General features: G+C 49.3%; 1 protein-coding gene across 1 annotated transcript; it reads left to right on the top strand.

Annotated features, from left to right (window-relative positions):
- Nucleotides 1-15: 15 nt before the first annotated feature.
- LOC141053922 (uncharacterized) lies at nt 16-24297 on the top strand. The gene is made up of 3 exons (XM_073551093.1): nt 16-90; nt 20867-21374; nt 22029-24297. Exons 2-3 carry the CDS (start codon nt 20884-20886, stop codon nt 24157-24159), a joined length of 2622 nt encoding a protein of 873 aa, XP_073407194.1. The 5' UTR covers nt 16-90; nt 20867-20883; the 3' UTR covers nt 24160-24297.
- The last annotated feature ends 1753 nt before the right edge of the window (nt 24298-26050 follow it).

The raw sequence follows: 26050 nt of genomic DNA on the forward strand, positions 1-26050 counted from the left end.
GCACGGGCTTAGTGCAGTGCAGATATAGTATTCTTCCGCCACACAGTCTGGAGTGAGTCACTGAGCAGCAGTGCAGCCCTCAGTCCCCCGGTGAGTGTCTGAGCCTGTGTTGTATGGCCAGTGTCTTGCCAGGATCTAGTCCAGTCCCTGTAGCAGATGGATCCTCAGTGAGTGGGCTGTGTGCTCAGTGACAGCGTCAGCCACACTATCAGCACAGCAGCCGCTCACCAAGGAAGGACGCTGCGATGTCCTGAGTCTGACCCCTGCCTGTATCAGCTATAGACCAAGATAACAGCAGAGCTGAGTGCCCCCTCACCTCCTACAGAGAAGCATAAGACCCCTGAGCACAGCCTGCCCCCTGACAGGACACAGCAGCCCCCTCTTAGGATTCCCTGCATTTACTCTCCAAACTTATGTAAAAAAAACTTCAGTCTTCAGAATGGAGCTGTGGTGTCCTGTCAGGGGCAGAGGGGGCACACTGCCTTATCCTTCTCTGGAGGGGACAGGGGGCCAGGACACTGCTCATCAGGATTTATAGCATCTCCCAGAGATGTTATGTAACACAACCACACACTATATATATATAATCACAAACACAGTATATGTTAGGGTATATGCACACATTGCAGATTCTGCTGCGTTGTACCCTTAGGCTATGTGCACATGTTGCGGATTCTGCTGCGGATCCGCAGCGGTTTTGGCTCTGTGGAACAGCAGCTAAGCTGCGGTGTACAGTACCATTGTTTTCAATGGAGAATGAAAAACGCAGTGCACATACTGTGGATTTTTCCGTGGATTACAATCCGCAGCATGTCAATTCTTTGTGCGGAATCCGCAGCGGTTTCACACCTTCTCCATTGTGAGGTGTGAAACCGCAGGGCTAATCCGCAGGTAAACCTCAGGTCTTTTGACCTGTGGATTTTTCCAAATCCGCACAGAAAAATCCGCAGCACGTTTCACTACGTGTGCGCATAGCCCAAAAGACTAAAACCAAAACTGTTGTGCACATGTTGCGGCTTTAAATCTGCAGCATGTCAATTATTTGTGCGGATCCGCAGCATTTTTACACCTCTTTTATTATAGGAATCCACAAGTGTAAAAACGCTGTAGAAATCTGCACAAAATCTGCAGAAAATCCTCAGGTAAAACGCAGGTAATTTTACTGGCGGATTCAGTGAAATTTGTGTGGAAAAATCCGCAGCAGAATCCGCAACAAGTGCACACACCCTAAAAGTATGCAAAAATTCCACAGTATTACAGAAAAGTAACTGAGGCCGGACTCCAGCATGAGAGGCTGATGAGAAGATCTGCAGGGAAATGAAGGCTCTCAGTCCTCGCTCACACAAGCGTATAACACGGCTGAGCGCTATGTGATGTTTTATTGCATAACACTCAGCACAGTGTTATACTTTGGGGCATCGCAGATCTGTGATTTTTTCTACAGACCGAATTCATCTGTGGAAAAATAATCTGCAGCACGCCGTGCAGCTGTCAGCTGAGTGCAGTCTGAATCCACGACCTCAGACAATGGAGAAGATGGAGAAATTAAGTTCCCTGTCTTCTCAATGTGCTCTGATTATCTCATGCAAGAGAATCCGATGACACTTGGATGAGAGTTTGAGCTGAGTGTCAGTAGCATAATTAAGCTGATTCTCTCACATGAGAGAATCATCACTCGTGTGACCCCGGCCATACACTTTTTTCAGCTGGACAATTCTTTTATATACCTTAATTATTCCTAATATTCCCGAAAACTTTATAATATAAGTATCCTTCTTCCCAAACCCACTGACCTAAGCAGGGGCGCTATCAGGGCATTACTGCCCTTACTGGATAGGGCCCAATGACCGGAGTGGGGCCCCGGTCACTATGTGGTGGTAAAATGTGGTCTGGTCATGGCGTGATGGTATTTGTTCCTTGTATATGGGATTTTAGTTCACCATGTGGTGGTAATATGGTGGCTGGTCATGGTGCGGTGGCATTTGTCCCTTGTATGTGGCATTATTGGTAATTTTAAAAATGGAAAAATAAATAAAAATATACCAAAATTGTATTGGATATTTTAGCAAATGTTTAGTAAGTTACAGTAGAGTAGGGCCCGGCCTAAAGAGTCTACTTTGTCGTGGTGGTGGGTTAAAAAATCTTTTGGCTAAAACAAAAGCTGCTGGCTATGTATGTGGTGATGGGAACTGTTAATGTGTGATTTGTGAGGACATGGTGCAGAAGTGGAGTTGTTCCAAGAGAGCGGTGGGACTTTGGAAGGTTCGAGGGGTGGAGACGGGGCTGGGTGGAGCCTGGGCGGAGTTTCAAGGGGCCCCGAAAATTTTGCCAGTATGGGGCCCCGAAATTCCTAGTGGCAGCCCTGCCGGGGCCCCTCCAGTCACCCGCCGGCCGCTGTCCCTTCTCACAGTTCCGCCGTCGCCGCAGTTTCTGCTCGGTCGCTATTCCAGGCTGCACAGACTGGTCACGTGGTGCAGCTGATGACGTAGAGGCGGTGTCACCAGGATCCCCATCCGTGCAGCTCCCGGTAACTGACGTTCCGTGTATGAGGCGCGGCGGGCGGGAATGCTGGGAGTTGTGGTTCTCCGGCCACTGGGCGGCATGTGTTCACGGGGGGAGGTCATCTCTGGTCACATGGCATCACATCACGGAGGATGCTCTTTCCAGTGGGGGCGTGATCTGATTGGTTGCTGAGTGCAACTGCAGTAATGCCCGGCACGATTCCAGGCTGTTGTCACTAGCAACCGATCACGTCAGCCCTGGAAGATGAGAGTAGGAATTTGATTGGTTGTTGCTAATCAATCAGATAAGTTTTCTCATCTTTGGAGGATCTGATTGGCTCCTTCTGTGCAGCTCAACCAATCAGATCACTCCTGGTCGACAATCACTTCCCTGATGGCCAATCAGATTCCTTACATGATCAGGTCCTGCTGTCTGGATATTAGGCTTCTCCGACCCTGCGGCCGCTGCCTGCGCGGATCACTGGTGTGCAGCGTCACTGTGGGTGATAGGAAATGCTGCAGGAGCGCAAATACAATATTCTGACGCTTTTATAATATTTTTTACAGGATTTAGGACGTCCCTTTAATTTGCACATTGAATCTTCAGACCAGAATCCTGACACTCCAGAGAGACTGTGATGGCGGCGAATCAGTCCTGAGCATGAAGCCAATCACTGGACGCAGCACTGAGTGCATCACTGAGCGCAGCACTGAGCGCAGCACTGAGTGCATCACTGAGCGCAGCACTGCCAACATCTGATGTCGGGTATCATCTCCTTGAGAAAAGTGACCGGACGAGGGGAAGCTATCCCAACAATGCAGCCTCAGGACCAGCTGACGGCCCCCCGTGCCCAGGATCGGTGGCCCTCCGCTGACCCTGCGATCGGTGGCTCTCCGCCGGTCCTGCGATCGCTGGCCCTCCGCCGGTCCTGCGATCGGTGGCCCTCCGCCGGTCCTGCGATCGGTGGCCCTCCGCCGGTCCTGCGATCGGTGGCCCTCCGCCGGTCCTGCGATCGCTGGCCCTCCGCCGGTCCTGCGATCGGTGGCCCTCCGCCTGTCCTGCGATCGGTGGCCCTCCGCCGGTCCTGCGATCGGTGGCCCTCCGCCGGTCCTGCGATCGGTGGCCCTCCGCCGGTCCTGCGATCGGTGGCCCTCCGCCGGTCCTGCGATCGGTGGCCCTCCGCTCGTCCTGCGATCGGTGGCCCTCCGCTTGTCCTGTGACCGGCGGCATTATGCAGGCATGCGCCAATGGTTCTCTGTTACTTCTGTCCCATCGTATCCCGCTGTCCCAGTATCTGCCAGGATATAGAAGAATCAGAGAGGACCGGGGTATGAAGTGAGCCCTGGAGGCGGAATCCTGAAGGAACGAGGGAGCCAGGGTTTGGGAGGAGCTGGGATATGAGAGGATTCAGGGGCCAGGGCTGACGCAAGAAAGGAACAGGAGGAATCAGAATTCGGTACCAGGGGTGGGAAACGAGAGAAGGTGTGGGAGCCGAGATATGACGGGAAATGAAATATGGGAGGAGAGGGGGCAGCTGGGGCAAGGGAGGAGAGGGGGAATTTGGGAGCAAATCATAGTATCATAGAATAGTAGAGTTGGAAGGGACCTCCTGGGCCATCTGGTCCAACCCCCCGCTCAAAACAGGATTCGCTAAATCATCCCAGACAGATGTTTGTCTAGCCGCTGTGAAAACAGAGAAAACCAAAGAGAAAAAATCCTCCAATAAATTATTAAAATAGAATTTTTATTGAACCATGTCTAAAAATGTACAGAGTCACCCAGAGTCCAACCTGTCCAACCTGCTGCAATGTGCCCTCTTCTGAGGAAAAGATCTCGAAACGCGCGTCAAGGGGCACATTGCAACAGGCTGGACTCAGGGTTACTCTGTGCATTTAATTATCTATGTATATTATGTATTTTTACCTATTATGCATTTTCTATGATGTGCAAAGAAGTATTCTTACTCTGCCAGCTCTCAGTATTGTCTTGTATTTGCTATTTATGAACTGTATGAAGTTTTCTTCTATTGAATTATCTTCTCCCCAGTTTAGTCATAGAATCATAGAATCGTAGAGTTGGAAGGGACCTCCTGGGCCATCTGGTCCAACCCCCTGCTCAAAGCAGGATTCGCTAAATCATTACAGACAGTCTGTCCAGCCTCTGTGTGAAGACTTCCATTGAAGGAGAACTCAGCACTTCTCGTGGCAGCCTGTTCCACTCATTGATCACTCTAACTGTCAAAAAGTTTTTCCTAATATCTAATCTGTGTCTCCTCCCATTCAGTTTCATCCCATTGCTTCTAGTCTTTCCTTGTGCAAATGAGAATAAAGTTGATCCTTCTACAATGTGACAGCCCTTTAGATATTTATAGACAGCTATTAAGTCTCCTCTCAGTCTTCTCCTTTGCAAACTAAACATTCCCAAATCCTGCAACCTTTCCTCATAAGACAGGGTTTGCAGACCGGTCACCATTCTGGTCGCTCTTTTCTGAACTTGCTCCAGTTTGTTGATGTCTTTTTTAAAATGTGGTGCCCAAAACTGGACACAATATTCCAGATGAGGTCTGACCAAAGAGGAGTAGAGGGAAATAATGACTTCACGTGATCTAGACTGTATGCTTCTGTTAATACATCCTAGAATTGCATTTGCCTTTTTTGCTGCTGCATCACACTGTTGACTCATATTCAGTCTGTGATCTATTAGTATACCCAAGTCTTTTTCACATGTGCTGTCACTTAGCCCTATTCCTCCCATTCTGTATATGCTTTTTTCATTTTTATTGCCCAGATGTAGTACTTTGCATTTTTCCCTGTTAAAAACCATTCTGTTAGTTGCTGCCCACTGCTCCAGTATATTTATACTTTTTTGAATCCTCTCTCTCTCTTCTCTAGTATTAGCTATCCCTCCTAGCTTTGTGTCATCAGCAAATTTAAGCAGTTTACCCTCAATTCCTTCATCTAAATCGTTGATAAAGATGTTGAACAATACAGGGCCCAGGACAGAGCCCTGTGGTACCCCACTTGAGACATTCTTCCAACTGGATGTGCAGCCATTTACGACCACTCTTTGGGTCCGATCACTAAGCCAGTTATGAATCCACCTAACAGTTGCCTTGTCCATTCCATACTTAGTCATTTTTTCAATAAGAATTGTATGAGATACTTTGTCAAATGCTTTGCTGAAGTCAAGATATACTATATCTACAGCATTTCCTTGATCCACCCAATCAGTGATTCCGTCATAGAAGGAAATTAAGTTAGTCTGACATGACTTATTAGTTACAAACCCATGCTGACTCTGTTTAATCACTTCATTCTTATCCAGGTACTGACATACATGTTGTTTAATAATTTGCTCAAAGATCTTTCCTGGTATAGAAGTCAGACTCACCGGCCTATAGTTGCCTGGGTCCACCTTCTTCCCCTTTTTGAAGATAGGAACAACATTTGCTCTTCTCCAGTCTTCTGGGACTTCTCCTGTTCTCCAATAATTTTCAAAGATTATGGAGAGGGGTTCAAAAATTTCTTCTGCTATCTCCTTCAGTACTCTGGGGTGTAATTCATCTGGACCTGGAGACTTGAATTCATTTAGGTTAGCTAAGTGTTTCCTCACTATCTTTCTGTTTATAGATATCCTGGATTCTTCTATTCCCTTAATAGGACAGTGAAGAACAGTTGATGTTACATTTCCTTTCTGAGAGAAAACAGATGCAAAATAGGAATTTAAAAGTTCGGCCTTCTCAACATCCTGTCTTACCATTTCATCATTTTCATCCTGTAAAAATCCTATAGCATCTTTGACTTTTCTTTTACTTTTGACATATCCCCAAAATCCTTTATTATTGCTTTTGACATCTCTTGCAAGCCTCAATTCATTGTCAGCTTTAGTAATCTGATTTGTGCCCTGCAGGTTCTGCAGACAGCATTATAATCTTCTTTAGATATGCCTCCCTCTTTCCATTTTATAAACATTTTTTTTCTTCCTTTTTAGCATGTGCTTAAGTTCTGTGTTCATCCATCCTGGCTTCCTTAAATGCTTCCAATTCTTCCCTCTTTTCGGAATTGTTAACATTTGTGCTTTGAGAATTTCATTTTTCAAGATTTCCCATCCTTCCTGGACATTTTTGTCTTTAAGGATATCCAGCCATTGGATCCCTCCAATTCTCTTTCTGAATCCCTTAAAATCTGCCTTTCTGAAATCTAACCTTGACGTCTGAGTCTTCACAGGTCTTCCGCCTCTAGTTGTCCAAAATTCTAAAATAGCATGGTCGCTACCTCCTAGGGTCCCAGCCACTTTTACCTCCTCAACCATTTCCTCCCTGTTTATAAGGATTAGATCCAAGGTAGCAGTTCCCCTTGTTTTCTCCCCTACCTTTTGGAAGATAAAGTTGTCAGCAAGAGAGGATAAGAATTTCTTTGACCTGTTAGTTTTGCCTGAGAGAGATTCCCAACAAATGTCTGGATAGTTGAAATCTCCCATGACAACTATGTCATATTTTTTGGAGAACTTGGCCATTTGATGCATAAAGAGTTCATCCATATCTTCAGCTTGCACAGGTGGCCTGTAGTAAATGCCTACAATGGTGTCCTTTCCATTGTTCTGTCCTTGTATTCTTACCCAAACAGTTTCCACAGAACTCCCAGTCTCTGAAGCTTCAATCTCTGTGCAGATATACGCATTTCTAACATACAATGCGACACCCCCTCCTCGTTTATCAAGTCTGTTGCAAATAAGTTGTATCCTTCTAGTCTTGTATTCCAATCATGTGTATTGTCCCACCAAGTCTCAGTGATTCCAATGACATCATATTTCTTTTCCTGTGTTAGTAGTTCCAATTCTCCTTGTTTGTTGCCCATGCTTTGTGCATTAGTATAGAAACATTTTAGTTTGTGATTGGTTTCTCTTTCTCCAATATTTTTATTAATTAGATTCTTTTGTCTTTGTTCTTCCTTTCCACTTCTAATAGCAGAGTTCTCAATAGCATTTGTCAGGTGTATGGCTTTTTCTGGTCTTTTGCTTCCCTTCCCATGTTGTTCTAGTTTAAAGCTCTCCTGATGAGTGTCCTGTTTTATTCACACCGCTATGTGATCCACTTAAAAGCATTTCTGCTTCTATTTATCTACTTTGGATCTTACTTGTAAAAATTTCTTTTGGATCTTTATTTATTTATGACCGACTGAATTTATCCTTCTGCTCAATGTTTGCTGTTTTTTCACTTTTTTTGTGTATTGTCTTCCTTTTTAAAGATTTTTATATAAGGTTCAATAAAATTTATATTTTAATAATTTATTGGAGGATTTGTTCTCTTTGGTTTTCTCTGTTCTCACGGTCAAAAGTTTTTTCTAATCTCTAATCTGTGTCTCCTCCCATTCAGTTTCATCCCATTGCTTCTAGTCTTTCCTTGTGCAAATGAGAATAATTATGATCCTTCTACAATGTGACAGCCCTTTAGATATTTGTAGACAGCTATTAAGTCTCCTCTCAGTCTTCTCTTTTGCAAACTAAACAATCCCAAATCCTGCAACCTTTCCTCATAAGACAGGGTTTGCAGACCGGTCACCATTCTGGTCGCTCTTTTCTGAACTTGCTCCAGTTTGTTGATGTCTTTTTTAATATGTGGCGCCCAAAACTGGACACAATATTCCAGATGAGGTCTGACCAAAGAGGAGTAGAGGGCAATAATGACTTCACGTGATCTAGACTGTATGCTTCTGTTAATACATCCTAGAATTGCATTTGCCTTTTTTGCTGCTGCATCACACTGTTGACTCATATTCCGTCTGTGATCTATTAGTATACCCAAGTCTTTTTCACATGTGCTGTTGCTTAGCCCTTTTCCTCCCATTCTGTATATGCTTTTTTCATTTTTATTGCCCAGATGTAGTACTTTGCATTTTTCCCTGTTAAAAGCCATTCTGTTAGTTGCTGCCCACTGCTCCAGTTTATTTATATCTTTTTGAATCCTCTCTCTCTTCTCTAGTATTAGCTATGACACCTAGCTTTGTGTCATCAACAAATTTAATCAGTTTACCCTCAATTCCTTCATCTAAATCGTTAATAAGATGTTGAACAATACAGGGCCCAGGACAGAGCCCTGTGGTACCCCACTTGAGACATTCTTCCAACTGGATGTGCAGCCATTTACAACCACTCTTTGGGTCCTATCACTAAGCCAGTTATGAATCCACCTAACAGTTGCCTTGTCCATACCATAGATATAATATATCTACAGCATTTCCCTGATCCACCCAGTCAGTGATTCTGTCATAAAAGGAAATTAAGTTAGTCTGACATGACTTATTAGTTACAAACCCATGCTGACTCTGTTTAATCACTTCATTCTTATCCAGGTACTGACATACATGTTGTTTAATAATTTGTTCAAAGATCTTTCCTGGTATAGAAGTCAGACTCACCGGCCTATAGTTGCCTGGGTCCACCTTCTTACTCTTTTTGAAGATAGGAACAACATTTGCTCTTCTCCAGTCTTCTGGGACTTCTCCTGTTCTCCAAGAATTTTCAAAGATTATGGAGAGGGGTTCAAAAATTTCTTCTGCTATCTCCTTCAGTACTCTGGGGAGTAATTCATCTGGACCTGTAATTTGGGATAGGAAGGGATTTGGGGCAGCGTCAGAGGGCGAGGTATGAGCGAAACGGCAGAGGCCGGGGTATGAGGAGAGCAGCACAGGCCGGGATGTGAGGGGAGCGGCAGAGGCCAGAGTATGTGGGGAGCGGCAGAGGCCAGGGTATGAGGAGGGCAGCAGAGGCCAGGATGTGAGAGGAGCGGCAGAGACCAGAGTATGAGGGGAGCGGCAGAGGCCAGGGTATGAGCAGAGCAGCAGAGGCCGGGATGTGTGGGGAGCGGCAGAGGCCTGGGTATGAGGGGATCGGCAGAGGCCGGGAATTGAGGGGAGCAGCAGAGGCCAGGGTATGAGGAGAGCAGCAGAGGCCAAGATGTGAGGGGAGCGGCAGAGACCGTGGTGTGAGAGGAGTGACAGAGGCCAGGGTATGAGGGGGAGCGGCAGAGGCCAGGCACGATGATGGTGCTGCGGGTCGGTTGCCATGTGGTGTCACTTCCCCTCCAATATGATAATGATGATGCTGTGGGTCGGTGGCTGTGTGGTGTCCTCCCCCCTCCGGTATGATGATGATGATGCCGCGGGTCGGTGACTGTGTGGTGTCCCCCCTTCCGGTATGATGATGATGATCATGCCTCGGGTTGGTGGCTGTGTGGTGTCCTCCCCCCTCCGGTATGATGGTGATGCCACTGGTCGGTGGGCTGTGTGGTGTCCTCCCCCTCCGGTATGATGATGATGCTGTGGGTTGGTGGCTGTGTGGTGTCCCCCCCCTTCGGTATGATGATGATGCTGCGGGTCGGTGGCTGTGTGGTGTCCTCCCCCTCCGGTATGATGATGATGCCGCGGGTCGGTGGCTGTGTGGTGTCCTCCTCCGGTATGATGATGATGTTGCGGGTCGGTGGCTGTGTGGTGTCCTCCCCCTCCGGCAGGGCTGTGGAGTCGGTAAGCCAAACCTGCGACTCCGACTCCTCAATTTCCCTTACACCGACTCCACGACTCCCACATATATTGCTTATATTTAAGTGAAAAATGTATTGTAGTACAATGTGAACATCAGACATTAAATCGTTTTTTATGATACAATTATCAAGATATTTAGATAGAACATAATATATATTTATTGGAATACAACTTTAGAACACAAAAAATTGTAATCAATTGTAAATATGTAAAACACTTTGTAATATTGATTATTTTGGACACACCTCATTCAAAGAGTTTTCTTTGTTTTCATGACTATGAAAATTGTAAGCAGGCTCCTTGCATCTTCTCGCCCAACCACTTGCACCAGTGACCCTATTCCGTCACATCTCCTCCAGTCCCTTTCCCCTGCTGTCACCCCTTACCTAACTAAAATATTTAACCTCTCTCTCTCTTCCGGTATCTTTCCCTCCTCATTTAAGCATGCCGTCATACATCCACTACTTAAAAAACCATCTCTCGACCAAAACTGTGCTGCTAACTATAGACCTGTCTCTAATCTTCCCTTCATCTCTAAACTCCTGGAACGCCTGGTCCACTCCCGTCTTATCCACTATCTCTCTGATAACTCTCTTCTCGACCCTCGCCAATCCGGTTTCCGCTCTTTACACTCTACTGAAACTGCCCTCACTAAAGTCTCTAATGATCTACTAACAGCTAAATCTAATGGTCATTACTCCATGCTAATTCTCTTGGATCTCTCTGCAGCATTCGACACTGTGGATCATCAGCTCCTCCTCACTATGCTCCGCTCCATTGGCCTCAAGGACACCGTTCTCTCCTGGTTCTCCTCCTATCTCTCTGACCGCTCCTTTACTGTATCTTTTGCTGGTTCCTCCTCCTCTCATCTTCCCCTTACTGTTGGGGTTCCTCAAGGATCGGTTCTAGGCCCCCTCCTCTTCTCCTTGTACACTGCCCCTATTGGTCAAACAATCAGTAGATTTGGTTTCCAGTACCATCTCTATGCTGATGACACCCAATTATACGCTTCTCCTGACATCACGCCAGCCTTTCTAGAAAACACCGGCGATTGTCTAAACGCTGTGTCTAACATCATGTCCTCACTATATCTGAAACTGAACCTGTCAAAGACTGAACTCCTTGTGTTTCCTCCCTCTACTAATGTACCTATACCCGACATTGCCATTTCTGTGTGTGGTTCCACTATTACTCCCCAGCAACAGGCCCGCTGTCTTGGGGTCATACTTGATTCCGAGCTTTCCTTTTCCCCCCACATCCGATCACTGGCTCGCTCTTGTCATCTGCACCTCAAAAACATTTCTAGAATTTGACCTTTTCTTACTTTTGACTCTGCAAAAACTCTTACTGTTTCTCTTATTCATTCTCGTCTCGACTATTGTAACTCTCTTCTAATCGGCCTCCCTCTTACCAAACTCTCCCCTCTCCAATCTGTCTTGAATGCTGCAGCCAGGATCATATTCCTCACCAATCGTTACACCGATGCCTCTACCTTGTGCCAGTCATTACACTGGCTACCCATCCACTCCAGAATTCAGTATAAACTTATTACCCTCACCCACAAAGCCCTCCATGGCTCAGCACCACCCTACATCTCCTCCCTTGTTTCAGTATACCACCCTACCCGCGCCCTCCGTTCTGCTGATGACCTGAGGTTAGCATCCTCAATAATCAGAACCTCCCACTCCCGTCTCCAAGACTATACACGTGCTGCGCCAATTCTTTGGAATGCACTTCCCAGGTCAATACGATTAGTCCCCAATCCCCACAATTTTAAGCGTGCCCTGAAAACGCATTTATTCAGACTGGCCTATCGCCTCAACACATTAACCTAATCTATCCCTGTGTGGCACAGCCAAAAGTTTTACCATAACTAGGATCCCCGCATCATGTTCCCACATGCTTTATGCATCCATTAGCTCTCTGCGTCTGTACTGATACACACTTAACATTATGGCTGGTCCATACAATCAGGGCAACTGTTACCACCCACCTTTCGTGTCTCCCTCTTTCCTCATAGACTGTAAGCTTGCGAGCAGGACCCTCATTCCTCTTGGTATCTGTTATGATCTATGTGATTATTGTTATGCTGTAATGTCTAATGTCTGTACAAATCCCCTCTGAAATGTAAAGTGCTGCGGAATATGTTGGCGCTATAGAAATAAAATTTATTATTATTATTATTATAGATTCACTCTGAAGGCATCAAACTATGAATTATCACATGTGGAATTATATAATTAACAAAAAAGTGTGAAACAACTGAAAATACATCTTATATTCTAGGTTCTTCACAGTAGCCACCTTTTGCTTTGATTACTGCTTTGCACACTCTTGGCATTCTGTTGGGGATTTCTTCAAAATTGAAGGCATACTGAACCAGCATGGCTACCACAGCATCTTGCAGCGGCATGCTATTCCATCCGGTTTGTGTTTAGTTGGACCATCATTTATTTTTCAACAGGACAATGACCTCAAACACACCTCCAGGCTGTGTAAGGGCTATGTGACCAAGAAGGAGAGTGATGGGGGTTACGCAGATGACCTGGCCTCCACAGTCACCAGACCTGAACCCAATCGAGATGGTTTGGGGTGAGCTGGACCGCAGAGTGAAGGCAAAAGGGCCGACAAGTGCTAAGCATCTCTGGGAACTGCTTCAAGACTGTTGGAAGACCATTTCCGGTGACTACCTCTTGAAGCCCATCAAGAGAATGCCAAGAGTGTGCAAAGCAGTAATCAAAGCAAAAGGTGAATACTGTGAAGAACCTAGAATATAAGACATATTTTCAGTTGATTCATACTTTTTTGTTAATTATATAATTCCACATGTGGTAATTCATAGTTTTGATGCCTTCAGAGTGAATCTACAATTTTCATGATCATGAAAATAAAGAAAACGCTTTGAGAAGGTGTGTCCAAACTTTGGTCTGTACTGCATATACTGTATATATATATATATATATATATATATATATATATATTACACACACACTATGACTTATCTCAGCTAAGATAAACCCTAGATCCTCAGGCTACATTCACACTATGGGCGTATCCAGGATCAAACCTGGGGGGGGGCAGAACCTCATACTGTTCCGCAGAATTTCATACTGCACACCTCAGCTGCTGCAGAACCTCATACTGCACACCCCTACACTTGAAAATAAAGCCTGCACCTTAAGAAGATGTGGTGATGAATGCCGTCTATTTATTCCAACTATCAGTTGATGTTACTGAAGACGAGCAATGCCTGTCCTGGGCGTCCTTGGGCCGCTATGAGGTGTACCTGACTGGTGCTAAAAAAAAGGAGTGTTAGTCTGTGTGCTACCCGGCTTTCATTCTTTTTGGTACAGATATGATATGGATAGACAGATATGGATAAATGGATATATAGATAGAGCAGATTTATAATCTGCTTTTGCTATTGAAAACATTATGAGCTCAAAAACATTTCAGGTGATGCGGTTTTTTAAAAAGCTGATCGGCTTTTGCAGCTGAAAAACGTATCCTCAAAAAACGCAGGAAAAACGCTGTGTGTGAATGTCGCCTTAGATCAGGAATAGAACAGCCATTTATAGGACATTTCATAACTTTCCCAAATTCCTATGAAAAAATATTCAGCACATTCTGCACTGAATTACTGCACCCAATTTATTATATATTTTAGGAGTTGGAGTCGGTCCATTTTATACCGACTCCAACTCTGACGCCACCAAAATGAGCTCCGACTCCACGACTCCGACTCCACAGGCCTGCCCTCCGGTATGATGATGATGATGATGTCACGAGTCGGTGGCTGTGTGGTGTCGTTTACAGATGAGATAAAACCTTGGCGGCTCCCGGTCACATGACGTCTCCCGGTCACATGACGTCTCCAGATGATAGACCCCTGAGGTCAATGCCTCTTCAGATTCGGCTGACCGCAGAGAGCTCTAGCTGACGGGTAACTCGCCCTCCAGAAGAGCTGCCGAGGTTTTATTGTAAGTCTGCAAAAACTCATTTCTTATAAATGGACGTTTCACCCGTTTCTCCAGATGTGAACCGCCCGGGCCACGTATAGTCATCAGGACCTCCCCTAATCAGAAGGCCGTCAGCCGGGGAGGCGCCACTAGTCACCGCACAGGACCCCCGTCTCACGTCTGCTCTGCACACCCCCATGCTTTACACTGCATCCTTTCTCGCTTGGGGCCCAGTGGTGGTCAGCGGCTCATGCTTAGCTGCATTGTGTATCTGCGTTTCGGCTCAGGCTGCTGCTGTATTCCTGCCTGCTTTACACTGCAGCCTTTCTCCATTGGGGCCCAGTGGTGGTCAGCGGCTCATGCTTAGCTGCATTGTGTATCTGCGTCTCTGCTCAGGCTGCTGCTGCTGTATTCCTGCCTGCTTTACACTGCAGCCTTTCTCCCTTGGGGCTCAGTGGTGGTCAGCGGCTCATGCTTAGCTGCATTGTGTATCTGCGTCTCGGCTCAGGCTGCTGCTGTATTCCTGCCTGCTTTACACTGCAGCCTTTCTCCATTGGGGCCCAGTGGTGGTCAGCGGCTCATGCTTAGCTGCATTGTGTATCTGCGTCTCGGCTCAGGCTGCTGCTGTATTCCTGCCTGCTTTACACTGCAGCCTTTCTCCATTGGGGCCCAGTGGTGATCAGCGGCTCGTGCTTAGCTGCATTGTGTATCTGCGTCTCTGCTCAGGCTGCTGCTGCTGTATTCCTGCCTGCTTTACACTGCAGCCTTTCTCCCTTGGGGCCCAGTGGTGGTCAGCGGCTCATGCTTAGCTGCATTGTGTATCTGCGTCTCGGCTCAGGCTGCTGCTGTATTCCTGCCTGCTTTACACTGCAGCCTTTCTCCATTGGGGCCCAGTGGTGATCAGCGGCTCAGGCTTAGCTGCATTGTGTATCTGCGTCTCGGCTCAGGCTGCTGCTGCTGTATTCCTGCCTGCTTTACACTGCAGCCTTTCTCCCTTGGGGCCCAGTGGTGGTCAGCGGCTCATTCTTAGCTGCATTGTGTATCTGCGTCTCGGCTCAGGCTGCTGCTGTATTCCTGCCTGCTTTACACTGCGGCCTTTCTCCCTTGGGGCCCAGTAGTGGTCAGCGGCTCATGCTTAGCTGCATTGTGTATCTGCATCTCGGCTCAGTTGGCTGCTGTATTCCTGCCTGCTTTACACTGCAGCCTTTCTCCCTTGGGGCCCAGTAGTGGTCAGCGGCTCATGCTTAGCTGCATTGTGTATCTGCGTCTCAGCTCAAGCTGCTGCTGTATTCCTGCCTGCTTTACACTGCAGCCTTTCTCCCTTGGGGCCCAGTGATGGTCAGCGGCTCATGCTTAGCTGCATTGTGTATCTGCGTCTCAACTCAGGTTGCTGCTGCTGTATTCCTGCCTGCTTTACACTGCAGCCTTTCTCCATTGGGGCCCAGTGGTTATTAGCGGCCCATGCTTAGCTGCATTGTTTAACTGTGTCTCGGCTCAGGCTGCTGCTGCTGTATTCCTGCCTGCTTTACACTGCAGCCTTTCTCCCTTGGGGCCCAGTGGTGGTCAGCGGCTCATGCTTAGCTGCATTGTGTATCTGCATGTCGGCTCAGGCTGCTGCTGCTGTATTCCTGCCTGCTTTACACTGCAGCCTTTCTCCCTTGGGGCCCAGTGGTGGTCAGCGGCTCATGCTTAGCTGCATTGTGTATCTGCATGTCGGCTCAGGCGGCTGCTGCTGTATTCATGCCTGCTTTACACTGCAGCCTTTCTCCCTTGGGGCCCAGTGGTGATCAGCGGCTCGGGCTTAGCTGCATTATGTATCTGCGTCTCGGCTCAGGTTGCTGCTGCTGTATTCCTGCCTGCTTTACAGTGCAGCCTTTCTCCATTGGGGCCCAGTGGTGGTCAGCGGCTCATGCTTAGCTGCATTGTGTATCTGCGTCTCGGCTCAGGCTGCTGCTGCTGTATTCCTGCCTGGTTTACACTGCAGTCTTTCTCCATTGGGGCCCAGTGGTGGTCAGCGGCTCATGCTTAGCTGCATTGTGTATCTGCGTCTCGGCTCAGGCTGCTGCTCTATTCCTGCCTGCTTTACACTGCAGTCTTTCTCCATTGGGGCCCAGTGGTGATCAGCGGCTCGGGCTTAGCTGCATTGTGTATCTGCGTCTCGGCTCAGGCTGCTGCTGTATTCCTGCCTGCTTTACACTGCAGCCTTTCTCCATTGGGGCCCAGTGGTGATCAGCGGCTCTTGCTTAGCTGCATTGTGTATCTGCGTCTCGGCTCAGGCTGCTGCTGTATTCCTGCCTGCTTTACACTGCAGCCTTTCTCCATTGGGGCCCAGTGGTGATCAGCGGCTCGGGCTTAGCTGCATTGTGTATCTGCGTCTCGGCTCAGGCTGCTGCTGTATTCCTGCCTGCTTTACACTGCAGCCTTTCTCCATTGGTGCCCAGGGGTGATCAGCGGCTCGGGCTTAGCTGCGTTGTGTATCTGCGTCTCGGCTCAGGCTGCTGCTGTATTCCTGCCTGCTTTACACTGCAGTCTTTCTCCATTGGGGCCCAGTGGTGATCAGCGGCTCGGGGTTAGCTGCGTTGTGTATCTGCGTCTCGGCTCAGGCTGCTGCTGTGTTCCTGCCTGCTTTACACTGCAGCCTTTCTCCATTGGGGCCCAGTGGTGATCAGCGGCTCGGGCTTAGCTGCGTTGTGTATCTGCGTCTCGGGTCAGGCGGCTGCTGTATTCCTGCCTGCTTTACACTGCAGCCTTTCTCCATTGGGGCCCAGTGGTGATCAGCGGCTCTTGCTTAACTGCGTTGTGTATCTGCGTCTCGGCTCAGGCTGCTGCTGTATTCCTGCCTGCTTTACACTGCAGCCTTTCTCCATTGGGGCCCAGTAGTGATCAGCGGCTCGGGCTTAGCTGTGTTGTGTATCTGCGTCTCAGCTCAGGCTGCTGCTGTATTCCTGCCTGCTTTACACTGCAGCCTTTCTCCATTGGGGCCCAGTGGTGATCAGCAGCTCGGGCTTAGCTGCATTGTGTATCTGCGTCTCGGCTCAGGCTGCTGCTGTATTCCTGCCTGCTTTACACTGCAGCCTTTCTCCATTGGGGCTCAGTGGTGATCAGCGGCTCATGCTTAGCTGCATTGTGTATCTGCGTCTCGGCTCAGGCTGCTGCTGTATTCCTGCCTGCTTTACACTGCAGCCTTTCTCCATTGGGGCCCAGTGGTGATCAGCGGCTCGGGGTTAGCTGCATTGTGTATCTGCGTCTCGGCTCAGGCTGCTGCTTGCTGCTGTATTCCTGCCTGCTTTACACTGCAGCCTTTCTCCATTGGGGCCCAGTGGTGATCAGCGGCTCGGGCTTAGCTGCATTGTGTATCTGCGTCTCGGCTCAGGCGGCTGCTGTATTCCTGCCTGCTTTACACTGCAGTCTTTCTCCATTGGGGCCCAGTGGTGATCAGCGGCTTGGGGTTAGCTGCGTTGTGTATCTGCGTCTCGGCTCAGGCTGCTGCTGTGTTCCTGCCTGCTTTACACTGCAGCCTTTCTCCATTGGGGCCCAGTGGTGATCAGCGGCTCGGGCTTAGCTGCATTGTGTATCTGCGTCTCGGCTCAGGCTGCTGCTGTGTTCCTGCCTGCCTTACACTGCAGCCTTTCTCCATTGGGGCCCAGTGGTAATCAGCGGCTCGGGCTTAGCTGCATTGTGTATCTGCGTCTCGGCTCAGGCTGCTGCTGTATTCCTGCCTGCTTTACACTGCAGCCTTTCTCCATTGGGGCTCAGTGGTGATCAGCGGCTCATGCTTAGCTGCATTGTGTATCTGCGTCTCGGCTCAGGCTGCTGCTGTATTCCTGCCTGCTTTACACTGCAGCCTTTCTCCATTGGGGCCCAGTGGTGATCAGCGGCTCGGGGTTAGCTGCATTGTGTATCTGCGTCTTGGCTCAGGCTGCTGCTTGCTGCTGTATTCCTGCCTGCTTTACACTGCAGCCTTTCTCCATTGGGGCCCAGTGGTGATCAGCGGCTCGGGCTTAGCTGCATTGTGTATCTGCGTCTCGGCTCAGGCTGCTGCTGTATTCCTGCCTGCTTTACACTGCAGCCTTTCTCCATTGGGGCTCAGTGGTGATCAGCGGCTCATGCTTAGCTGCATTGTGTATCTGCGTCTCGGCTCAGGCTGCTGCTGTATTCCTGCCTGCTTTACACTGCAGCCTTTCTCCATTGGGGCCCAGTGGTGATCAGCGGCTCGGGGTTAGTTGCATTGTGTATCTGCGTCTCGGCTCAGGCTGCTGCTTGCTGCTGTATTCCTGCCTGCTTTACACTGCAGCCTTTCTCCATTGGGGCCCAGTGGTGATCAGCGGCTCGGGCTTAGCTGCATTGTGTATCTGCGTCTCGGCTCAGGCGGCTGCTGTATTCCTGCCTGCTTTACACTGCAGTCTTTCTCCATTGGGGCCCAGTGGTGATCAGCGGCTTGGGGTTAGCTGCGTTGTGTATCTGCGTCTCGGCTCAGGCTGCTGCTGTGTTCCTGCCTGCTTTACACTGCAGCCTTTCTCCATTGGGGCCCAGTGGTGATCAGCGGCTCGGGCTTAGCTGCATTGTGTATCTGCGTCTCGGCTCAGGCTGCTGCTGTGTTCCTGCCTGCCTTACACTGCAGCCTTTCTCCATTGGGGCCCAGTGGTGATCAGCGGCTCGGGCTTAGCTGCGTTGTGTATCTGCGTCTCGGCTCAGGCTGCTGCTGTATTCCTGCCTGCTTTACACTGCGGCCTTTCTCCATTGGGGCCCAGTGGTAATCAGCGGCTCGGGCTTAGCTGCGTTGTGTATCTGCGTCTCGGCTCAGGCTGCTGCTGTATTCCTGCCTGCTTTACACTGCAGCCTTTCTCCATTGGGGCCCAGTGGTGATCAGCGGCTCGGGCTTAGCTGCATTGTGTATCTGCGTCTCGGCTCAGGCTGCTGCTGTATTCCTGCCTGCTTTACACTGCAGCCTTTCTCCATTGGGGCCCAGTGGTGATCAGCGGCTCGGGCTTAGCTGCGTTGTGTATCTGCGTCTCGGCTCAGGCTGCTGCTGTGTTCCTGCCTGCTTTACACTGCAGCCTTTCTCCATTGGGGCCCAGTGGTGATCAGCGGCTCGGGCTTAGCTGCATTGTGTATCTGCGTCTCGGCTCAGGCTGCTGCTGTGTTCCTGCCTGCTTTACACTGCAGCCTTTCTCCATTGGGGCCCAGTGGTGATCAGCGGTTCGGGCTTAGCTGCGTTGTGTATCTGCGTCTCGGCTCAGGCTGCTGCTGTGTTCCTGCCTGCTTTACACTGCATCAAACCCATCTGTTCTATGTTGTTGTAGATAAAACAGAAACGAGCACAAGGTTCAAACAATGAAAAAATTATTTTTATTATTCCACATGGAAAAAATCTTTAAATAATTACAACACAAATTATAATACAAGCTGACGTAACCTGTATGGCAGGAGTAATGACATGGTGATCAACGCGCCATTATTAACCTTCACCGACCCTTTAATGTTACTAGTGCGTCCCGGCGACATAATTATTTTGGCCTCCAATCAATGTATGAAGTCCGGCAAAGCCGCAGCCCGTCCACCTCCAGAAGGGAGAGATCCAAGCACAATTCAACCCCGCACGGAACTGGACTATAATACTAATCCATATTTTACTACATAAAGAAGAAAGTTCATAATGTTCAAAATAAATCTATCTGTACATGTTAGTTTAGCCTTTTTGTGTTTGCACTGTATAGATTCGTGTATTTAGTGTTTATGGCTTGGTGTCTTGTCAGTCCCTTTTGCATAGTGTATGTGGCTCTGTCATCGTAGTGCAGCGGTGTGACGGAGCTGACGGTATAGTCTGGACTTTAGGACCGTTGTGATATATGGAGTAAAGTATGGATTAGTCTTCTCTTCACAGAGCATGTTTGCCCCTGAGATTGATGATGCCTTGTATAGTATTATCGGCTTTTATGCAATGACGCGTTTTCATGTCTTGGAGAATATAATTATAATAACGTCGCTCACGTCTGCATTTATCAGGCAGATGACGATCACTTTATCAGACCGTCATTCTGTGGGGTCCTATTGGAATCGCCACCATAGAGCACACGGTTCTCCTTCACCATTGCTGGGACTCTGATCTCCCCGGCCATTAGGAGTACGCTGACACCCATGCAGGCCTGTCACGATGGCAGCCTGAGTGCTGGCGTCTCACCAGCCGGAGATGACGGGGCTTTTGAGAGCCAGCGGTGATGTTATGCTGCGCGCCGCCTTTAGTTTGGCTGTTCCAATTCTATACATTTTCATTGGTGCTTTAACAATATAAAAACCCACTTTCCCTCTTCCTTGATACGCCCCCTGATGAAGAGGACGAAACGCGCGTCGGGGTGAGGGATGTGGCACCAGGCTATATACATGTGAGCTATGATATAATCATTGGACGGGCACTGGTTCCTTGCTGGAGTGAATTGTGCTTGGATCTCTCCCTTGTTCTGGAGGTGGACGGGCTGCGGCTTTGCCGGACTTCATACATTGATTGGAGGCCAAAATAATGATGGCGCCGGGCCGCACTAGTAACATTAAAGGGTCGGTGAAGGTTAATAATGGCGCGTTGATATCCATGTCATTACTCCTGCCATACAGGTTACGTCAGCTTGTATGATAATTTGTGTTGTAATTATTTAAAGATTTTTTCCATGTGGAATAATAAAAATGATTTTTTCATTGTTTGAACCTTGTGCTCGTTTCTGTTTTATCTACAACAACATAGAACAGATGGGTTTGATGTCATTGTGGGAGGCACATTAATGTTTGGGGTTTTTGGTTGATTGCTTTACACTGCAGCCTTGCTCTCCTGATTTGTGTTCGTGCAGACTCAGCAGTTCTCTGTTGATTTTGCAGATTGATCTCGGACCCTGATGAGTAAGGATCCCGCCGTCCGGAGCTGGAGCTGCTCCTACTACCTGGCCAGCGAGAAGCGATGGCGTCCGGGGCGGCTGTCGCTGACCGCCACTCACCTGCGCCTCCAGCTGGACGGAGCCGAGCACTGCGCAGTGAGCGTCCCGCTGTCCTGCATCAATGAGATGAAGAAGGAGTCGTCCAGTTACATCTTCAGCGCCATCACGGTGCTGGCGCGCGGCGGGCACAAGCACTGGTTCAGCTCGCTGGCGCCCAGCAGGAACGCCGTCTTCACCGTGCTGGAGCACTTCTGGAGGGAGCAGCTCCTGTCACCGCGAGGGGAGCAGGGGACCCCCAACACCTCCCGGGGGGCCGAGCTCATCGCCATCATGTCCGGCTCCCAGAGACGCCTGGAGGACACCACCCGGGTCCTGCACCACCAGGGGGAGCAGCTGGGCAACATCACGAGCGGCCTGAGCAAGATAGAGGGCGACATGGCCACCGCCGACAGGTAAGAGTCATCCTGAGCCCCCTGCTGCACGAGGCCAAGGATGGAGAGCAGAGGATGTACCATTAACCCCCTGCTGCCTACACTGCTCATCCTGAGCCCCCTGCTGCACGAGATCAGGGCCAGGGATGGAGAACAGAGGATCTACCATTAACCCCCTGCTGCCTGCACTGCTCATCCTGTGCCTCCTGCTGCAGGAGAGCAAGGCCAGGGATCGAGAGCAGAGGATCTACCATTAACCCCCTGCTGCCTGCACTGCTCATCCTGTGCCTCCTGCTGCAGGAGAGCAAGGCCAGGGATCGAGAGCAGAGGATCTACCATTAACCCCCTGCTGCCTGCACTGCTCATCCTGTGCCTCCTGGTGCACGAGATCAGGGCCAGGGATGGAGAGCAGAGGATCTACCATTAACCCCCTGCTGCCTGCACGGCTCATCCCGAGCCTCATGAGTGCAGGACCGGGGATACTGAGCAGAGGATCTACCATTAACCCCTTGCTATATTATGCTCTGGCCTTGTGTTCATGAACCAGGAGGTGCAGGATGAGCACGATCTATGGTGGTCCGGCAGTCGCCTCCAGCACAGCCGGCATTGGTACGGTGACCCTAGGGGTCGGGTGCGATGGTCTGCAGCGACGCTCTCTGGTTGTCGTCCCCGCAGGATGCTGTCAGTCCTGGAGTCTCCGTCCTGGTGGCCGTTCAGCAGGAATCCTTGGAAGAGGACGACGAGTACAGAAGCTGCGGCGTCCTCCCTGAGCCGCGGGAAGGACGGCGTCATCACTGTCATCCCCATCGTCTTCTGCCGTCACCCCGACGTCACCCTCCGCCCGGGACACCTGACGCTCCTGCTGTCCGCCCTGGAGATCTGTGACTGCGACCTCCGGCCGGTGCAGCGCTACCAGCGGCAGGACGTGGACGACATCAGGGTGGTGAGCGGCCACGAGATGAGGGTCCGGCAGAGGTTCATCGGGCGGCCGGACGTCACCTGCAGCGTCATCTCCGCCAGATTGCCGGACGTCCTCCCCCTGCTGGAGCTGCAGTACAAGGGCAAGATGGAGGTCCTGGAGGAGGCAGCCGTGGTCCGAGACAAGGGCCGCGCACCCCCCAGCGACAGGAGTCCGGGGTGGCAGACGGGTAAGCACAGCAGCCCGCGCCGAGAACATCCGCCGTATACTCCACTCACACCCAGAGCTGCACTCACTATTCTGCGCTCTTATACTCCACTCACACCCAGAGCTACACTCACTATTCTGGGTTCTAATACTCCACTCACAACCAGAGCTGCACTCACTATTCTGCGCTCTTATACTCCGCTCACACCCAGAGCTACAAACACTATTCTGCGCTCTTATACTCCACTCATACCCAGAGCTGCACTCACTATTCTGGGTTCTTATACTCCACTCACAACCAGAGCTGCACTCACTATTCTGCGCTCTTATACTCCACTCACACCCAGAGCTACAAACACTATTCTGCGCTCTTATACTCCACTCATACCCAGAGCTGCACTCACTATTCTGGGTTCTTATACTCCACTCACACCCAGAGCTGCACTCACTATTCTGCGCTCTTATACTCCACTCACACCCAGAGCTGCACACACTACTGTGCGTTCTTATACTCCACTCACACCCACAGCTGCACTCGCTATTCTGCGTTTTTATACTCCACTCATACCCAGAGCTGCACTCACTATTATGCGTTCTTATACTCCACTCACAACCAGAGCTGCACTCACTATTCTGGGTTCTTATACTCCACTCACACCCAGAGCTCCACTCACTATTCTGCGTTCTTATACTCCACTCACACCCAGAGCTGCACTCGCTATTCTGCGTTCTTATACTCCACTCACACCCAGAGCTGCACTCGCTATTCTGCGTTCTTATACTCCACTCACACTGAGAGCTCCACTCACTATTCTGCGTTCTTATACTCCACTCACAACCAGAGCTGCACTCACTATTCTGCGTTCTTATACTCCACTCACACCCAGAGCTGCAAACGCTATTCTGCGCTCTTATACTCCACTCATACCCAGAGCTGCACTCACTATTCTGGGTTCTTATACTCCACCCACACCCAGAGCTCCACTCACTATTCTGCGTTCTTATACTCCACTCACACCCAGAGCTGTACACACTATTCTGCGCTCTTATACTCCACTCATACCCAGAGCTGCACACACTACTGTGCGTTCTTATACTCCACTCACAACCAGAGCTGCACTCACTATTCTGCGATCTTATACTCCACTCACACCCAGAGCTCCACTCACTATTCTGCGTTCTTATACTCCACTCACACCCAGAGCTGCACTCACTATTATGCGTTCTTATACTCCACTCACACCCAGAGCTCCATTCGCTATTGTGCGCTCTTATACTCCACTCACACCCAGAGCTGCACTCACTGTTCTGCATTCTTATAATCCACTCACACCCAGAGCTGCACTCACTATTCTGCGTTCTTATACTCCACTCATACCCAGAGCTGCACTCACTATTCTGCGTTCTTATACTCCACTCATACCCAGAGCTGCACTCACTATTCTGCGTTCTTATACTCCACTCACACCCAGAGATGCACACACTATTCTTCGTTCTTATACTCCACTCACACCCACAGCTGCACTCGCTATTCTGCGTTCTTATACTCCACTCATACCCAGAGCTGCACTCACTATTATGCGTTCTTATACTCCACTCACAACCAGAGCTGCACTCACTATTCTGCGCTCTTATACTCCACTCACACCCAGAGCTGCACTCGCTCTTCTGCGTTCTTAAACTCCACTCACACCCAGAGCTCCACTCACTATTCTGCGTTCTTATACTCCACTCATACCCAGAGCTGCACTCACTATTATGCGTTCTTATACTCCACTCACACCCAGAGCTGCACTCACTATTCTGGGTCCGTATACACCACTCATACCCAGAGCTGCACTCACTATTCTGGATTCTTATACTCCACTCACAACCAGAGCTGCACTCACTATTCTGCGCTCTTATACTCCACTCACACCCAGAGCTACAAACACTATTCTGCGCTCTTATACTCCACTCATACCCAGAGCTGCACTCACTATTCTGTGTTCTTATACTCCACTCACACCCAGAGCTGCACTCACTATTCTGGATTCTTATACTCCAATCACAACCAGAGCTGCACTCACTATTCTGCGCTCTTATACTCCACTCACACCCAGAGCTACAAACACTATTCTGCGCTCTTATACTCCACTCATACCCAGAGCTGCACTCACTATTCTGGGTTCTTATACTCCACTCACACCCAGAGCTGCACTCACTATTCTGCGCTCTTATACTCCACTCATACCCAGAGCTGCACTCACTATTCTGGGTTCTTATACTCCACTCACAACCAGAGCTGCACTCACTATTCTGCGCTCTTATACTCCACTCACACCCAGAGCTACAAACACTATTCTGCGCTCTTATACTCCACTCATACCCAGAGCTGCACTCACTATTCTGGGTTCTTATACTCCACTCACACCCTGAGCTGCACTCACTATTCTGCGCTCTTATACTCCACTCACACCCAGAGCTGCACACACTACTGTGCGTTCTTATACTCCACTCACACCCACAGCTGCACTCGCTATTCTGCGTTCTTATACTCCACTCATACCCAGAGCTGCACTCACTATTATGCGTTCTTATACTCCACTCACAACCAGAGCTGCACTCACTATTCTGGGTTCTTATACTCCACTCACACCCAGAGCTCCACTCACTATTCTGCGTTCTTATACTCCACTCACACCCAGAGCTGCACTCGCTATTCTGCGTTCTTATACTCCACTCACACCCAGAGCTGCACTCGCTATTCTGCGTTCTTATACTCCACTCACACCCAGAGCTCCACTCCCTATTCTGCGTTCTTATACTCCACTCACAACCAGAGCTGCACTCACTATTCTGCGTTCTTATACTCCACTCACACCCAGAGCTGCAAACGCTATTCTGCGCTTTTATACTCCACTCATACCCAGAGCTGCACTCACTATTCTGGGTTCTTATACTCCACCCACACCCAGAGCTGCACACACTATTCTGCGCTCTTATACTCCACTCATACCCAGAGCTGCACACACTACTGTGCGTTCTTATACTCCACTCACAACCAGAGCTGCACTCACTATTCTGCGATCTTATACTCTACTCACACCCAGAGCTCCACTCACTATTCTGCGTTCTTATACTCCACTCACACCCAGAGCTGCACTCACTATTATGCGTTCTTATACTCCACTCACACCCAGAGCTCCATTCGCTATTGTGCGCTCTTATACTCCACTCACACCCAGAGCTGCACTCACTGTTCTGCATTCTTATACTCCACTCACACCCAGAGCTGCACTCACTATTCTGCGTTCTTATACTCCATTCATACCCAGAGCTGCACTCACTATTCTGCGCTCTTATACTCCACTCATACCCAGAGCTGCACTCACTATTCTGGGTTCTTATACTCCACTCTTACCCAGAGCTGCACACACTATTCTGCGTTCTTATACTCCACTCACACCCAGAGATGCACACACTATTCTGCGTTCTTATACTCCACTCACACCCAGAGATGCACACACTATTCTGCGTTCTTATACTCCACTCACACCCAGAGATGCACTCACTATTCTGCGTTCTTATA

Source organism: Dendrobates tinctorius, unplaced genomic scaffold (assembly GCF_039654945.1).
Source record: "Dendrobates tinctorius isolate UK_male_01 unplaced genomic scaffold, ASM3965494v1 ptg000173l, whole genome shotgun sequence".
Classification (NCBI taxonomy): domain Eukaryota; kingdom Metazoa; phylum Chordata; class Amphibia; order Anura; family Dendrobatidae; genus Dendrobates; species Dendrobates tinctorius.

What these genes read in the sequence shown, in the direction of transcription:
- LOC141053922 (XM_073551093.1), top strand. Translation starts at nt 20,884, where the DNA reads ATGAGTAAGGATCCCGCCGTCCGGAGCTGGAGCTGCTCCTACTACCTG. An exon ending in GACATGGCCACCGCCGACAG is followed by an intron (nt 21,375 to 22,028) that starts GTAAGAGTCATC and finishes TCGTCCCCGCAG; the next exon opens with GATGCTGTCAGTCCTGGAGT.